This window comes from Chiloscyllium plagiosum, chromosome 19, assembly GCF_004010195.1.
Source record: "Chiloscyllium plagiosum isolate BGI_BamShark_2017 chromosome 19, ASM401019v2, whole genome shotgun sequence".
Taxonomy (NCBI): domain Eukaryota; kingdom Metazoa; phylum Chordata; class Chondrichthyes; order Orectolobiformes; family Hemiscylliidae; genus Chiloscyllium; species Chiloscyllium plagiosum.
Genome location: NC_057728.1, coordinates 42860627 through 42879242, shown reverse-complemented (window position 1 = coordinate 42879242; position 18616 = coordinate 42860627). Strand labels below are relative to the sequence as shown.

Below are 18616 nucleotides of genomic sequence, written 5' to 3'. Positions count from 1 at the left end.
AAAGATGATCTGGTTATTTTAGCACAGAATCTGTTTACTTCTGTGGAAATTTTACACTTACCAAGTTCTGCACCATGCACATTCGTTCACTTCTTAACTCTGCCACAAATCCAAAAATGTCCACAAAGTCATGGTGGTTCATATGCTGTAGAAGGTGATCGAGTGCAATGAAGACACCTGTCCTTCCTACTCCAGCACTGGCAATGAGAAATCCAAAAGAACACATCCTTGTCAGCTATATACAATATGCTCCCCATTAGTTCCAGGACTTACTGTACCACTTGTTCATTCAACAACAGATTAATATTCCAGATTTAGCATTATAATCGTAAATGGAAATTACAATGAATATTTAATTCTTTACATTCTGTTTTGGCTCTTTTATGATATTCTAAATATGACTATAGTTTGTACTTACTACTTTTAGCCATTATCTACATTTGCTTCCAACTTGCTTCACTTACAGTAAAATACATTAATTTGTACAACTTGATTTTGTAGTCAATTATGATTTTTAAAATCAAGAACAGAAAATCAACTATTTACTTCAAAACTTTCCTTCAACTGTAAACTAAACTATGGTCAGATGTTTCTTTGTGGAAAATTGGAAAGGGTGAGGGGAAATTCAGCAGTGAAGGCTATCACTGCATCACTGTCCCAACATTTGTTAGTATTGTCTTCGAAATTTGTTAATCATTTACATGACTAAAATTATTTTTTTAAGTAATGTTCCATATTTCACAGCTAAATGCACACAATGCATCACATTTTACAATAACAATATACTTTAACTCCAGTGGAGCAGGGAAAACTTTCTTGGGAATAATAATTCCTCCAACACCATGAGGTACTATAGATCAATAGTTTTGTTCAGCAAGTTCCTACCTGCAATGCACAACAATAGGAGTGTTATCATTGGCTCTGTTTGCTCGAACTAGCTTCACATAGTGAATCAAAGGTGCACAAGTCTCAGGAACACCATGTTCAGGCCATGAAGTAAAGTTGAAATGAGTCACCATCATATAATCACCATACTGCTCAAATTGAAATTAATCGAAAGCAGATAGAAAATTAAGACCTTAAATTATATTGCAGTACAGCATATTATATCAAGTTAAGAATGCCTAAAGGGATTTTAAATTAAGTTGGTTCAGTTTCCCTGAAGTGATACTAATTTCTTTATCTTGACACATGTAAAGTTCAAGCTTTTAATTTCAGACAATTTAAGTGAATTTGTATATACCTCAAGGCTGATCTTAGCTTTAGTACCATAACTGACCTGAAGCATTGCTAGTATGGGTTCAGGAAAATTGGCTAGGATTTGCAATTAGAATCACAGTTCAACTACCTAAGCTGGAAATATATTTGAATAAACATTGATTGAGGATAGGACTATGCACGGTTATCATATTTGTTAGGATCCCAAGTGATGGTAATACTGTTCAAGTCAAATCCCACTGTGAAACCTGGCTTGATAGACCAGATTTTTTTTTTTACTTTTGTTCATTCTAAACTATAGACTGTTCATTTTAAACTGTGGTTAGCACTGCTGCCTCACAGCACCAGAGTCCCAGGTTCGATTCCAGCCTCGGGTGACTGTCTGTGTGGAGTTTGTACATTTTCCCCGTGTCTGCGTGGGTTTCCTCTGGGTGTTCCAGTTTCCTCCCACAGTCCAAAGATGTGCAGGTCGGGTGAATTAGCCATACTAAATTGCCCGTAGTGTAAGGTGCATTAGTCAGAGGGAAATGGGGCTGGGTGGGTTACTCTTCAGAGGGTTGGTATGGACTGGTTGAGCCGAAGGGCCTGTTTCCACACTATAGGGAATCTAATCTAATTCCTGAACATCACAAGTGTACCTTTAACAAAAAAAAGACATTCCTTTCATTCCAACAATATCATTAGAAACACAAAATACCTAGTAACAATTTACCACTAATTCTGCACCAAGGCTTCTTGCTTAAGTTGGCACAGCTACAACCTCTTTCCTTCCAGCAAATTTCTTATCATTCAACATATGCTTTTTCTTCAGCTGGTATCTTTTCCTGACACCTTAAATAATCTGTAAACTAAACTCAAGGTTGCACAAACGTCAGAGCAAACACAGGTTCTCAAAACACAGTTTCCAGTGGTCTTGCAGCATTTCTTTCCAGAGATTAGCACTTTTGCCTCCATTCTCTGGCACATATAGATATACTGAATGACCTTTGATAGAAATCCCTTCTGGAATTTTCTAAATCTGTGTGTGTCCCTGGACCCCTGTTGCTATCTCTGTTTTTAATACCTTAAACTGATCTCCATCTCTTCACTTCAAGGACCGTAAAACCTCATTAGAAATACATGTACACAAACAGGTCTCCAGATTTCCTGTCACCTTATTTACAGGAACAACTCTAAGAATGAAACAAAATCAGAATGCCCCTTCCCTAGTCAAAAAAATATATAAAATATCAATCAAATCTCAAGTTATATATTGTTTTAATGTTTCCAATAATTCAATATTGCTGACACTGTTGCTCCCCAAACGTGGAGCTTTTTACTATGAGGTGGAAGTGTCAGTATTGATTTGGGGCAGACACTCTCTGCTGATAAATTCTGTGTCAGTGGGCCCCCTCTCACTACATCTGACAAAGGAGCATCGCTCCGAAAGCTTGTGATTTTGTCTAAACCTTTTGGACTGTAACCTGGTGTCATATGACTTTTGACTTTACTATGAGGTTCACAGATTGATGTGACACCTGTCTTTACCAGTTACAATGAACAATTATTGAGGTCAAACCACCAAAATGTAACGTTTCTTCAATCAATGATAAAATTATAATGGAAAAGTATAAAAGTATTTAACAAAATTAGTTCAATCATTTGAGATACGCCTTAATCTCTGCAGTTTGATGAAGGTATCATATTCATGATGTACAAAGACATTTACAGTGACAAGGTATGATAAAGCCTAAGTTCCATCATGAAAATTTTGAAAGCTTCTATTCATGTACAACATAGCTAAACAGAATAGTATTGAGTTGCCATTTTCAAATTAGACAAGATGTATTTTACAACATAATTTTCACTATCAAAAATTCCTCCAACATATTATCATATCAATTTCAGTGAGTTCACTAGAATAGCAGTTATGTACCTTTTCAATTTTCAGTTCTCGGATAGTCCAATCTGCCTGAACATCCTCTGCTAGTTTAGTGATCACAATATCCCCAAACACAGTTACTGGCTTGTTGTCCTCAGGCCAATACTGGTGACATTTAATCTAAATTGAAATAAATAATGCAACAATGTTGTGAGATTTTAATATGTCCTGTTAATAACTTCAAGTATTGCATACCATAAGATGAAAATTACCTGCACAGTTTGTGAAATGCCTTGAGACTGAAATTACTCAATATTAACTCTCATCATAACTTTGTGTCCTAACCTAAACTGGGACCTGCTGGTTAACATTCTGAGAGGCAGGACCTCTACCTCTTAAAAAGCCAATAATGCAGATGGAGCTAGGATTTCCCAAGCAAGGGAGTACCACTTCCTTACTCTCCTAGAAACCTAGGTGCTGGTGAGACAAAGCATATTGTTCTTCAGAAAGTATATAAGTAGATAGTCATGAGGAGGACAAGCTCAAAAACAGTCTGACAGTTTGAAGACACATTGTAAAACTTATCAAAATTGACATGGGAACAAAGGAAATACAGTAAAGTCCCAACATTTATGGGGAGTTGCATTTCCAGAGGATGTCACGGTCAATGACTTGTGTGAAGACATAAAATGCACATTTACATTATACAATGCAGTTCGCACGATTATTTCCAAAAAACAATGAATGAGCAAACATTAGTGTCAGTGGATAGAACATTACACAGTGAGTGTTGATTGGATAAGTGAGTTTGCGTAAGTAGGGCACGTAAATGCAGGACCTCAATGTTGGGGCAGGAGTGGGACTGAGCCTGCACTACCAATCGTAGAGATCATAGATGGTCACTTAGCAAAACACTATTTTTATCCATTATTTGTTATCTAGATGTCAGCAATATCCAGAAAACTATTTCTATATAAAAACAAGTATTATGGATACTGTAAATATGAAATGAAAACAAAGACCCAACTGGTCTGCCACATCTGTGGAAAGAGAAACAGTTAACATTTTGACTCTAATATGATTATTCTTCATAACAATTGATTTCTGTCTGGAAAGTGCCAAATGACTTAGTCTTTGCACCTTCTGGCATAGAGAATTCCTAATATTCACCATCTTCTGAATGAATAAGTTCCTCCTCATCGTCTTATATGTCCTAATCCTTATTCTAAGAGTTGTGAGCTGGCTCTAGACTCATCAGCCAGAGGTAACATTTAATCCACACCTATTCTGTCACACTCTGTAAAAGATTTATAATAGGCTAACCTCCAAAGAGGCTTTACAGATTGCTTCTTGGAGCTAGGGGCTAATCAGTATATCCATCTGAATGGCAATAGTGCCAGAGTTTCCAGCAGCCTGGGGCTGACACACACTCATTGGAACAAATGTCTGGAAGCTTCACGTAAACAAGATACTCTCTCACTAGCTTTGCATGTTATGGTGGAGCGCAGGTTAATGTAATACTGGCATAGCTTCTAGGAATATACCCATATAAGTTCAGTTCAATTAATATTTTGCGGAATTAATCAACCAATAATCCTGATGCTTTACTTCATGAAATTATAATTTATGACAAATATTGATTTGCATTTTCATGAAATAACTTTTTAAAATTTGTCATTCTGATATGTCTGACCAGCTATTTTCATTAATCTGTTCACTAAAATAGTGTGCACACATGTTCCATTCCACAGCATGTCATTGTCTTAACAGCGACTTACTCTGCCCTTTTCAAAACAGTGTGTCAACATGACTATGGATTGAGTTCTTGTCTCCCAAATCATTCTCCAAAAATCTGCCACTGTTCCTGGTAAAGGGCCTTGAGTAGCAATAAACTCATTTGGGCATAAGTAACCCTATTAAAATAGCAAATATAATGATTAAGGAACAATACATTAAAATAAAATGGCTATATATAACAATGTTCTAATTATTATCAATGTTATATTTCAAAAAATAGTTCTGTCAGCTATCCTAAGATCTAGCACGTTTACTATTCTATCAGATGTATGGAATCAAGCTCCCACTTTATTAGCTTGAATATACATTCAAAAAGGACTGAAGGGGTGTTGCACTGTCAGAAGCATCAGATGAGAGGTAGAGTTTCTACCCCTGGGCTAGGAGACCAGGTTCAAATCCCAATTGCTCTGAGGTGCGTAATGACATCTCTGAACAGGTTGATTAGAAAATATGTTAAATAAAAAAAAAACTGAGGTCACATCTGGATAGGGGATATTTCATAGCACTATTTGCAGAATTTCTCACAATCCTTCCAATGTTATTATAAGCAGCATGAAAAAAAGTTCAATTTATCTCATTGCTGTTATAGGATCTTATTAAGAGGAAGTTGGATGCATTGTTTCCCGACATTATATTGAATTAAAAACAAGTCATTCAGCACAACTAGTCCATACTAATGCATAGCTTCATTCAAGTAAATTAATAAGGCCATACTGGGACTGTGGCCTGAAACAGGGAGGCCATCTCTAATGACGCTTTGTCAGTTACCTATTTGCTCTAGGTATGATCTGGGTAACATCACCAATCTGGGTTCAAGGTAAGTTAATTACCACTCATTAGCCAGCTACCCCTACTTGGTGGAATCATTGATCCAAAACTGACCTTGCAGATTTTCCTCCCAGTCCAACCTCCAGCTTTGTCTTTGCATGTGTCATAAGAAGGATGTTATATAAAATAAAAGCTCTTTCTTCACTCTTTAATTGTAACAAAGTCAAAGCACATGCAAAATGAACCTGTTTGTACTTTTGCCATCAATTGTAAAAAAGGAAAGTTTTCTTTTTTTTTGTCATTGCAAGTCTCTCTCTTTCCTGCTATTAGAAAGTAATCTTTACTAATATGCCATCATTCTATAGGCAACTGTACTGTGGTCAAACACACATTGAGAGATATTCAATGAGAATATGAAAAAGGAATTAATAAGTGATAATTATCGGTTATGGAGCATATGGTATTTGGTGAGGGAATAATATATGAAAAAATCAATTTTCATATTTTAAGGCAGTAAAGATAATGGAGAAATTATGTTTGCAAGAGGTCACAACATGCAGGAACAAATAATTGAATAAAACAAATAATTGAATAATCTATTAATCAAACAATACAAATAACTTAGATCAGGAATTTCAGCAATCTATGTACAGATAAAAAATGAGAATCATTTTAGGGACAAGCGATTAGCTAGTAGTTCGGAGAAGGGAGGCTCATGTGTATTTTTCTAAGGCAACAACAACTAGAAAGGAATAGAAAATTTAAATTATTTTCAGCAATGTTGTTTATTCATTGTGACTACATTGTGAATTCTGGAACTCTCTACTTAATGACACTGTGGGTATACCTTCACCACTGTAGTTCAATAGGGTGTCATGACCAGCTACTCAAGTGTTAACCATAAAAAGTTGCCTTGCCATTGAAAGTGCATCCCATGGTGAATTTTAGTAGAACTCTAAATGCTTTTAAATAATCTAACATAATTGGTATTGTAATTAATGGCAATGCTACATTCTTATGATGGTTAGTGAAGTTAATTTTAAGTATATTTGTCTTGATCTCTGTGGCTGCTGGAGAAAGAAATATTGATCTACTCACTGCAACATAGCTAGCATTGATGAAATCAGATCCTGGGACACCAGCTTCAAGCATGAGCTTCACTCGATTGTTATTATCTACATAAAAGAAATTTATGTTTGTTGATAATGTCATTAATTCATTCTAAATCATATGTATAGTGCCGATATATCATATACATAAGCTAACAGTGGCCGTTTCAAATAAGTTGGAGGAAAAAGTGAAGCTACATTCGTCAAGGAATATTATGCTTTCCAACTTGTGTTTCAGACACAGCTTAATACATCAAAGGCAGTTCTTCCGACATGAGCTAAAAATGATGCAAAGTTAAAAATCACACAACACCAGGTTATAGTCCAACAGGTTTAATTGGAAGCACACTAGCTTTTGGAGCGACGTTCCTTCATCAGGTGATAGTGGAGGGCTCGATTGTAACACAGAATTTATAGCAAAAATTTGCAGTGTGATGTAACTGAAATTATACATTGAAAAATTGATTGTCTGTTAAGCCTTTCATCTGTTAGAATACAGTGATAGTTTCATTTCTTTCATGTGTAAATCACAAAATCTTTTTTTAAAAGTTGCATTCTCGGGTTAGCTGTTAACAATGGTGATAGCTAGACAATATGTTGAAGGTGTTGTCTAGCTATCACCATTGTTAACAGCTAACCCGAGAATGCAACTTTTAAAAAAAGATTTTGTGATTTACACATGAAAGTGAAACTATCACTGTATTCTAACAGATGAAAGGCTTAACAGACAATCAATTTTTCAATGTATAATTTCAGTTACATCACACTGCAAATTTTTGCTATAAATTCTGTGTTACGATCGAGCCCTCCACAATCACCTGATGAAGGAGCGTCGCTCCGAAAGCTAGTGTGCTTCCAATTAAACCTGTTGGACTATAACCTGGTGTTGTATGATTTTTAACTTTGTACACCCCAGTCCAACAGCGGCATCTCCAAATCATAAAAATGATGCAGAATTGACCTAAATTTCAGACTGCCATATTTTCTAATAAGATAAAAACCAAAAGAACTCCAAATGCTATAAATCAGAAACAGAAACAAAAAGCTCAGCGGGGCATAGATAGGGTAAATAGACAAAGTCTTTTCCCTGGGGTCGAGGAGTCCAGAACTAGAGGGCATAGGTTTAGGGTGAGAGGGGAAAGATATAAAAGAGACATAAGGGGCAACTTTTTCACGCAGAGGGTGGTATGTGTATGGAATGAGCTGCCAGAGGATGTGGTGGAGGCTGGTACAATTGCAACATTTAAGAGGCATTTGGATCGGTATATGAATAGTAAGTGTTTGGAGGGATATGGGCTGGGTGCTGGTAGGTGGAGCTAGATTGGGTTGGGATATCTGGTCGGCATGGATGGGTTGGACCGAAGGGTCTGTTTCCATGCTGTATAATCTCTATGACTCTAAGTCTGGCAACACTTGTGGAGAGAAATCAGAGTTAAAACTTTGGGTCGAGTGACCCTTTCTCACAACCTTTTGAAGAACCTGCTGAGTTTTTCTGACAATTTCTGTTTTCTGATAAGATCTTAGCCTTGGCTTCATGATGAACTTGATTTAGATTTTTTTTTGATTTACTGCAGTATACTTACAAATACCCCTGAAATACAGTGTTACAGTCTATAGAAATCAGATTCTACATTTCTAACTTTTCAGTTTGCGAATAAAAAGTAAAGAATGCTAAATTGATTGAGCAGTTGGATTAGATTACAAATCTTAAAAGGTATTAAATATATTGCTTCATGCACCTGTAGTTTAATGTTTGCATAAGTGATATTAAAGGTGCACTTTATAATGTTAAACTTATTTTGCATCTTGAAAAGTTCAAATTGACTGATGTTAAAGTTCTCATAAATCTTACTATTTCCAGATGCTTTAAGTGAAACATAATTTCATTAGTAGCTTAAAACACAAAAAGGCTTTAATAAGGATAATATTAAACTTTACAGTCTAACTTCAAGTTAAAGAATTCTTAAGATTATTTCCTTAATTTCACTTCATTCTCTTTCTTCATATCAATATTTTGTCTAATTTGTTTTAATCCATAACAAAAAGACAAAAAACTGTTTGAAATAACATGGCGTGTTTTTTGCCACATGACATGTTGCTTTGTAGATATCAACAATCTGATTAACATAAAGTTCGAATACTATTTTGAGTTTTGAAAATTGAGTTAATAACATAAGAGTTTTCTGTGCATCTGAAGTTAATAGTTAACTTATTAGTATTTCTATAGCCATAGTCATTTGTTTTAGAACAGTTCATGAGAATTACTTTGGCAGCTTAATGGGTTTTATTTACGTTGGAATTTTATGATCGAGAAAGGTGGACAAATTGTACCTCAAGGTCTCTGTTCCACATTTCTGGCCCAAGATTTTTAAAATTTGGATAGATGCACCCATAGCATGGAGGGGGAGACTTCTGGTTTGAGTTTTATTTTGAGTGGAGCAGTTTTGTGAAGTGCTTGCATGGAGATACATGGACAAAGCAGTACTCCTGAGAAGACTAGAATATAGTAAAATTCAGTCACCTTAAAGTCAGGAGTTAGTGATAGTCACCAATTGAAAGTGTTTGGATAAAACCCTGAACAGGATTGGAAGCTGAGTTAGTTTAAACCCAAGTGTATGATAACTGCAGGAGTAAGCTGTCTGAGGTTCCAATCTCAGAGTTAAAGGGGCAGTTATCTTAAATGTTTCAAACTGTTAGAACATGGGATTCTGGTTCATGTATTGTAGAAGGGTTGCTATTGGGTACTGTACATTGGAATTTTTAAAAACTTGTAAAGGAGTGTTTTGAGATTAATGAGATTTTACTTCTACTGTGTGTTTAAAACTTTGAATTTGTTTATAATAAATTGGTTGGTTAGTTCTGTTTTGTCTTCATTCCTTTTGTTTAATAAACTTCTGTTTATTGTCAAAATACAACCTGCAAAAATGTGTGCTTCAGCCTCAGCATTTTGGGAAAGCAAATCTTAGCAGGACTTATACACTTAATGGTAAGGTCCTGGGGAGCGTTGCTGAACAGAGACCTTGAAGTGCAGGTTCAAAGCTCCTTGAAAGTAGAGAAGCAGGTAGATAGGATAGTGAAGAAAACATTTGCTATGCTTCCCTTTATTGGTCAGAGCATTGAGTATAGAAGTTGGGAGGTCATGTTGCGGCTGTACAGGATGTTGGTTAGGCCACTTTAGGAATATTATGTGCTATTCTGGTCTCCTTCCTATTGGAAGGATGTTGTGAAACTTGAAAGGGTTCAGAAAAGGTTCACAAGGATGTTGCCAGGGTTGGAGGATTTAAGCTATAGGGAGAGGTTGAATAGGCTGGGGCTGTTTTCTCTGGAGTGTCGAAGACTGAGGGGTGACCTCATAGAAATCATGAGGGGCATGGATAGGATAAATAGACAAAGTCTTTTCCCTGGGCTAGGGGAGCCCAGAACTAGATGGCATAGATGTAGGATGAGAAGAGAAAGATATAAAAGAGACCTAAGGGGCAATCTTTCCACGCAGAGGATGGTCCGTGTATGGAATGAGCTGCCAGAGGAAGTGGTGGAAACTGGTACAATTACAACATTTAAGAGGCATTTGGATGGGTACATGAATAGGAGGGGTTTGGAGGGATATGGGCCAAGTGCTGGCAAATGGGACTAGATTACTTTCGGATATCTAGTCGGCATGAACGAGTTGAACTTAAGGGTCTGTTTCCGTGCTGGACATCTCTATGACTCTATGACTCAGTGAGAGACCAATTACATTAATTTCATCAATTATAGCATTTTCCTCAGACATGGCAGACAAGAGAAAATTGGCATCTCACTTTGTGGAAAGGGACGTGGAGGTCCTGATCGATTGGGTGGTGTAGAGAAGCACTGAAATCTTTCCCTAACATGCTCTGACCTATCCCAACATCCCAAAAAACTATTTCAACATGGCCTCTGTGCGGCTGACCCACTGTCTCGGAATACCTCATCCCTGACAGATGTGGCAAATACATTCATCTCACTCTTCTGATGCCTCATTCCAGGAAAACAAAATCCCACAGTAGGGAAGCAAGAGCCAAAATGAGCAGTGGGGAGCCCTACATTCATCACGTCATCACTACCAGGACCAAAACCACTCCTGAATTACTCTACTGCCTCCCCTTTACAAATATCTATTTATAAGTTACTCCGCTTCATAACTCTGCATCTCTGTATGCTGCTTCTAATCCCCATTACTGACTTTCACAGCTTCCCTTCCCAGCAGTGTCCCCAAATAACTGCCGCTTGAATTTTAGTGAATGGATCCCCAGGACTGACTGTGGTCCACCTCTTGACAGATTGGGACGTATAGACCAACTGATGACACTCCAGATCCCAGACTGATCTCTATGCAGCTCTGACTGACCTCCCATGCATCCTTGCATGGACCTTACCACCAAAAGGGGATGACTGACTGTATCACAGCGCCTGGACTGATATTGGAGATTACCCTTGACTTACTGAGCCTGACTGAAGAGAGAATTTCCCTTGATTTGACTCTCAGACTTAGACATACTCATTTGGTTGATGTACTTGCAGTGTGTTTACTGTGTACACTGATGACACATGGTGAAGCTGTGAGCACAATAATGTACAGCAACGTGTCTATTCCTTTACTGGTCACTAATAACAAGCTGCTTGTCTTTGTGACTGTACTAAAAGGCAAGACAAGAAACAACTACTTTTAGAATTTCAGCTGTGGCTGAGGGGACGTGGCACAAAAAGACAAGGCAGAGCAAGGCAGGGATGTTGCGAGCACTCAAAAAGGGAAAAGACTAGTGCTGAGACACCAAGCAAGAAAGCACCCTGGTTAAATCCATGAGATGGATGTCTATCGCTGCACTCAATATGTCTTGGTATCAGCATACCATTGAGAACTGATTGTGTATCTCAAAGTGCAGCACTGAAGTGCAGAATCATATTCTAAGTGGAAATGTGCCATGAGGCTGTGATTATACTGGCGTGTGTCAGAAGCCAAGATCTGTGGACAGGCGGTGCATGTGAACCCTGCCCACAGCAGGTGCCCTGTAATGTTGGTGCTTGGTATATGAGATGGAGATCCAGAGGAGCAAGCAGAGAGCTGACATTTGACTTTCATGTCAGGAATTATCACTATTTGTTTTTCATCTGGCAGGTGGGAGAATGAGAAATGTAACATAAATAATGTGAGATTAGCTAATAATGGTATGTTAATTCACGAGAATGCATACAAATAGATCTCTCACTGCTCACTAATGTTAATCCTGTTTCACCGTTTAACACTGGGGAAAAATAAGACTTTTTCACCAATGCCCATGTCATTCAATGCTTAGGAAGATTTCATCTGATTGGGAAATGCATTGTTCAGGATTACTAACAGTGTATATCACTACTTTTTTTTGTTTATTCATGGGATGAGAGTGACACTGTTTAGGCCAGCATTAATTGCCATCCCTAATTGCCCAGAGCAGGGTGGGGAGAGGGGTTAAGAGTCAACCACATTGCTCTGGGTCTGCTGTCATATGTAGGCTAGACCAGGTAAGGATGGTAGTTTCCTTCCCTAAAGGACATTAGTAAACCAGGTGGGTTTTTCCAACAATCAATTTGTGGTCATCATTAGTCTCTTAATTCCAGATTTTTTCATTGAATTCAAATTCCACCATCTGCTACAATAGGATTTGAACCTGCGTGCCCAGAATATTACCTGGGTTTCTGGAGTAATGTCCAGTGATAATAGCATTGGCCATGTCCCAGCACTAGGCCATTTCCCTTACCAATACTAATCATGAACTGCTTTTCATTTGTTTCACTTGAATTAATGTACACTGATGGCTGTAAAAAATAACAGGCAGGGTATTGTATGTGCCAACTGGGTGTGTTTTCGGCATGGTAGTTGTCTGCCCAGATTGCCACTTCTATACATACCCATAATCTCATTACAGAAGCAGAGTAGGTGCTGAAATTAATGTCTTTAGCCTGTGTGACAAAGCTAATTGTAATCCCCAACACAGTTATCAAAATGAACTAGGTTGGTATGAATTTTTTACCAAATTTAATGGGGACTTATTAACTGAGAACCAAACTGAAGGACCGCAACTGTATTTGGTGAGAGTTATTGACAGAATTGCGTTTTTACCAAAATGCAACAAGCAGAAACCAGGTAGTTCCATCAAAGAAAGGAAAAGAAATCTAGAGACTAAGTCATTCCAAGCAGCTCCTGTGCATCTCCTAGTGGTCAGTTTGACAACAGCCTTGGCTGTTATTTCTCACTTGACCTCTAAACATGTGCTTCATGATTGTGAAATCAATTAGAAACAAATAATAGAGGGGACAAAACAAGAATCAGCTAATTCATCAATTTTTTTTAGCACTTTCAGATGAGTAAATATTTGATTTGGAAAACAATATGCTAAAATGGAGATAGAACTGATCTTTAACAAAAATCTTATTGTCTTTCTGGGGAAAAGATGGCTGTTGTAGCACCAATCCCCGATCCTTAATTTAAATCTAACTGAATAAATATTACACAAAGAACTATTGCAGAAAATATTTTACACTTGTGTATGTTGTCCCCATGTTCTTAATATAAAATACAACATTTTCTCAAAAATATAACATCATTTGACTTAATTAGCTGGAGAACTTTACTGATCTCTATTATGATCAGATATAAAATGGTATTTGTTTATAGCATTTAGAACAATACATCAAAATTTTTGCACCATTACTGACATCGTCTCGAAAACTGAAACTTCACATATTAATTGAAACATTTCTGAAAAATATTTCAGATAATACTTCTGCAAAGGTCCTCTAATCGAAAAATTTAATAGAACTTACAGGGCTTTATATTTGCAAAGCGATTCTTGGTTCGATTCCAGGGCAAGTCAGCATCAGATGATGTAAGTTCCTGACCCAGTTTGGGGAGTTCCTTTAAAATAAATATTTCAAACTGTCATTTCTGACAATCAAAACTGATAAAAATATCCATGAATAGCCATGAATCCAGTACTATTAAACTTCCTGCTCGGGAGATCTGTTTCCAAACTAAGCTAAGCATCCTCTTTTGAGTCTTGCAACTGGTTTACAACGTATCACTTAAGTACTATAGCAACTTAAGTACCATACTTAAGCAAACATAATAGGCAGAAAAATTTAACAATGTCTAAAACTGGAATACCAACAAAATTCAGCGAGCTTGCTAAAGTGAGCAAGGTGATGTGTAGGCTTGGATGATTGCACAACAGTGTCCATATCTGACTCCTGACAACAGGAATACTGCCCCATATAGAATGAGTGCCATTGGGTTTAGAAATGAGCCACTTCAATCAAAATATCCCTGCCCCACAGGGATTAATGAAGATTCAAGGAGTAAAGAGACTCATTAGGGTCTCCTTTGCCTCCAGAAGATTGCCTGACAAGTTCTGACATGTGTGCGTGTGCACGCGTGAAAGTGTGCTTGTGTATGTTTATAGGAAAGGGGATTCCAATGCAGGCTACCTACTTCCTTGGACTATGAATGGTCGGCAACTCTTGGGGCTGAGATTTCCACCTTAGACTCACAGGACGCCTCACAGTGTCCAGTTAACTATCTGATTTCCTCATAAATGTATCAGGCCTTCTATTAAAAAGTGATGTGAGATTCCTACCAGTTTTCCTAATACTAAATTCTGTACATCTTTTCTTTCATAAGACAATCAGATGGTCTAAAGGATTTGGTGGCAGGAAGACTCCTGATTCTGTTCACATTTCTGCCTTAAATTTCAATATTTCCATTGATTAAAAAAGAGCAGTCACAGAATCAGTATCTTAAATGGCATCTTACTGATGCAAAAGTAGATCAATTGGAGACAGTCTTGAAAATAAGTGGAAGTATCTTAATTTGGAATACATTGAGAAAGATGATTAGTTGGAATTTCTGCACAGCTTCCCCAGTTTCTAATTATAACTTGCAAAAAGTGAAGTAAGCCCTGGAGAACCAGTCAGTGGGTTCCTTTAACCTGCCATCAAAGTCATTGTGAAAGATTGGGGACCCAAATTTCTTTGGACCTGAAATGTAGCCTCAATTTGCTGGGAGAACAACCATATTGAGCAAGATCCAGAAATGTTGCCTTGTCATTTAGTATCTAATGAGGACTTCATATATAGCATTCCATCCAACCAAAGGAGAATGTGTGGGAGTAGATTCAATAGAATAATTTCCCTATGCCAAAATTCAAGTGGATTAAACATCCAATGATCTGTTCACCAGGATGAGTCAATCATACACGATTATAGGGGAGAAGTGGAGCCGAACAAAATTCACATTCAATTAATTAACAAATCTACAGTAAAGAGATAGTCTAAGTAACAGTGACTATGAAATGGCTATATTGTCATAAAATCCCACCTAATTTACTCATGTCCTTGAGGCAAGGTACCTGGAGGCCTCCCTAGACTTCAGACCTATAAAATATGGTTGACTATTAATTGCTCTCTGACACAGTTAAGCAAGCCACCCAATTGCTTCAATCCATTACAGAAGAAAAATTTAAAAAGCAAAACTGGATAGAGCACCCATCCAGTGGGCACTTGGCAATGTTATGATCCCAATTGATGTTAATACCAGACAAGTCAGATCCTAGAGTGAAACCTGGTTTATTAGATCCTAACTCTATTTTATTTTTGACCATGGAGGCCAGTGATTGAATGTGTTCACAAGAGATTGTCAGTGTACATCTAACTGAAAAAATAAAATAATTTATTAACAGGTTTTATATCCAATATGGGAGCAGAGCAGTGCCCCGTCTTTCTCTAGTCCCACTGCTGCACTAGTCAGAACATAAATTTAAAGTGTTTTACCTAAGTCCTAATAAGGCCACTCATGTGCTTCTCCTCTGTGAAAAGATCCATCAACTAAATTTCTTTGGTAAACATTAGTGATTTATTATAAGACAAAATCTATCCAATGAAGATGCACAATTGGTTAACACACATAATTTGTGTGTTATGCACACACACTGGAAAATAAACAAATTTCTCCACCCTTTCTGTCCAAGGGTGCTTTTTACGGAGGACGAAAAAAAGGTATAGACTGTTCCAAAGTCTGTCCATCCAGTGGACTTGCACATATGGTCAAGTTACAGTTTTTCCTGTGGTCTTAGCAGACATAGTTAGCTCAGGAAATACAATCTTGAGAAGTTCATTTCATCACTGACTTCCATAAGAACAATTAGGTTTCACATTTAATTCACCACAAAGGTGCATCAGAAACTGGAGACTTTTGCCGAACACTTTGTTCTTAGAAGACCTTTCCCAAATAAATCTAAAACAAAAACTCTAAGCTTGAAACCACTGTTTATACTGGCTAGCTATAAAGCCTAGTCAAAAACAAGAGTTTTTTCCTGAATTGAGTTCAAGTAACCAACACCAACAATTATCACAATCATATAATTCTGAGAGGAATTGCTTGAAAAAAAGTGCTAATATCTTTCCATTGAGCCTTTAAATAAAATCCAGGCATCTCCATATTCTTTCAAAATGAAGTACTTAAAATGAAATATTAAATATGAATTGGTTTCATAATACAAGGTTTAAAGACATGCACTATGTTATACTAGACTAAAATAAAATTTGAAAAAAACATCATTCCAGAAATCAGAAAAGAATTCAAACTCATTCTATTCCTTTTATTCTTACAAACACTCAAATCTTAATGAGGTAACCACCATTTCCAGACAATGATACTTCAATCAAACACATACAGATATAGCTTTAACTGGCTTTTTAAGATGAATTTCTGTGCAACCTCTAAATGCTTTATTCCTTCAATGGTGTCTCTCATCAAGACACCTAATGCAAACTGCAAACTAAATTCACGGTTACTTCAGAGCAACTACATGGATTTCCTAAACTGTGTCCAGTAATCCTTCATTGTCGAGCATACATCACACATTGACTGACTTTCTGGACTGTTGTGTTTTTCTGTATGTCTGAATCTCTGTTATTAGGCAACAGCACATCTTTCATTTTCTTCTACCATTTTTATTAGTCTACTTAACTGTTAACACCCAAGCTCTTCAAATAAAGGTCAGAAAACATCATCAAAATGTATGCAACCAAAACTAACCTCCCGACCTCTCATCATCACTGCACCAAGCTCAGGAATGAAATTTTAAAAGTGACTAACCAAGTCTTTACCTTCTCAACAGAAAAAATACAAATATAATTTAAACTTTATATGTTGTTCTTACCAGCCCAAGGTGGTATTCTGGACCCCAACATTTTCAGCTGCATAATTAATTACCTTTCTTTCACAATAGGAGCAGAGATGGGAATTTATCACCACTGATTGCATAAGCTTCAACACTATTTGCAACTCCTCAGATACTGAAGCTGTCTGTGCCCATATGTAGTAAGATTGGAACAATGTTGGAGCTAGGGCTGATGAGTTGCATGTTACCATTTGTGTCACACAACTGCCAGCCAATGACTACCTCCAACAAGACAGAATCCAACCATCCTCTCTTGTTATTCAATGGTATTATTTTCATTGAATCCTCCAGCATCAGAAACCTGGGAGTTACCATTGATCAGAAGCTGAACTGTATAAACTGAATGGACTAACCAAATAAATAGTGGCTACAAGAACAGATCAGAGGCTTGGAATTTTTTTGACAAGAAACTCACATCCTGATTCCCCCAATCCTATCTATGGTCTACAAGGCTCAAGTCAGTTATGTGACTAAACACTTTCCATTTACTTGGATGAGTGCAGTTCCATCACTCAATAATCCCAACACCATGCAGGACAATGCATGTTGTTTGATTTGCACATTATCCATCATCTTAAACATTCACTCCCTTCCTAATGAGTTACCGTGGCAAGAGTGTGCACATTGACCTGCACTGCAGCAACTTGCCAATGCTCCTTTGACAACTCCTTCCAAACTCTTGACCTCTACTTCCCAGAAGGACAAGTTCAGAAGGCACAAGGGAACACCACAACCTGCGAGTTCCCCGCCAAGCTACAGACCATTCCTGGTGTAGAAATATATTGCTGCTTCTTCACTGGATTAAATACTCCCTTCATTGCAGCACTATGGATGTTTCTTCACCACATGCAATGGTCTAAGAAATGGCTTACTACTACATTTAGAAGTTTACTAGGAATGGACCAGAAATGTTGCAATGTCACAAATGAATAAAGACGCGATCATATGGTATCACTGATAGTGGAACACAAGTGTGCTTCTTTTGAATGTTAGCCTTTTATTTTCCAGAAGATGAAAAATGATACATACTTGCAAATAGGTTTGGACAGTTGATTTATATTGCGTGTGGAAGGTCTGCATGGCAGAAATAACCATGCAAGGACCAACTGACAGGAGCCCCAATGGCAGAAGCATGACTGGAATATACTAGATGGCTGAAATACAAGAGAAGAGTGGGAATACAAAGGACGAGGATACTATTTCTAAAGATAACACAACATCTAGCCCTCCTATTCACTCACGCAAATGGTGCAGGAAGTGTTACACAGCAGACAGCGTTGGCCAGCCATCACAGCTTCGGATTTAATGCAGGCAATTTTGGGATTTCTCATGGACCAGTATAATGATACACAAGGCCACTTCCCTCCCAAGAGGGAGAGATTAATAAACAGACATATAGAGATATTCAAGAAGAGAGGCATGACTAGAATACAAGTGTCTCCATTTAAAAATAAAAATTGAACTGAACTGTTCAGAAAAGCTACTTATTCATAAATCTCTGGATTGATTTTAGTCATCCCATCAAAGCAGGAACCATAGGAATGGGCGTGGCTGGACATTAACCTCATGGAAGAGGCTGATGCAGGATTCTTGCTCGCTTTCGGCAAGATGTCAATGAGGCTAATTAA

At 37.4% G+C, this 18616-nt stretch overlaps 1 protein-coding gene across 1 annotated transcript in view; it reads right to left on the bottom strand.

Moving 5' to 3' along the window:
- The window catches only part of ptprq (protein tyrosine phosphatase receptor type Q), a 197557-nt gene that overhangs the window by 8914 nt on the left and 170027 nt on the right, over positions 1–18616 (bottom strand). Inside the window, 6 exon segments of the mRNA XM_043708887.1 lie at positions 62–197; positions 886–1034; positions 3134–3259; positions 4858–4992; positions 6743–6819; positions 13576–13666. Of these exon segments, the coding sequence (XP_043564822.1) occupies positions 62–197; positions 886–1034; positions 3134–3259; positions 4858–4992; positions 6743–6819; positions 13576–13666 (714 nt within the window).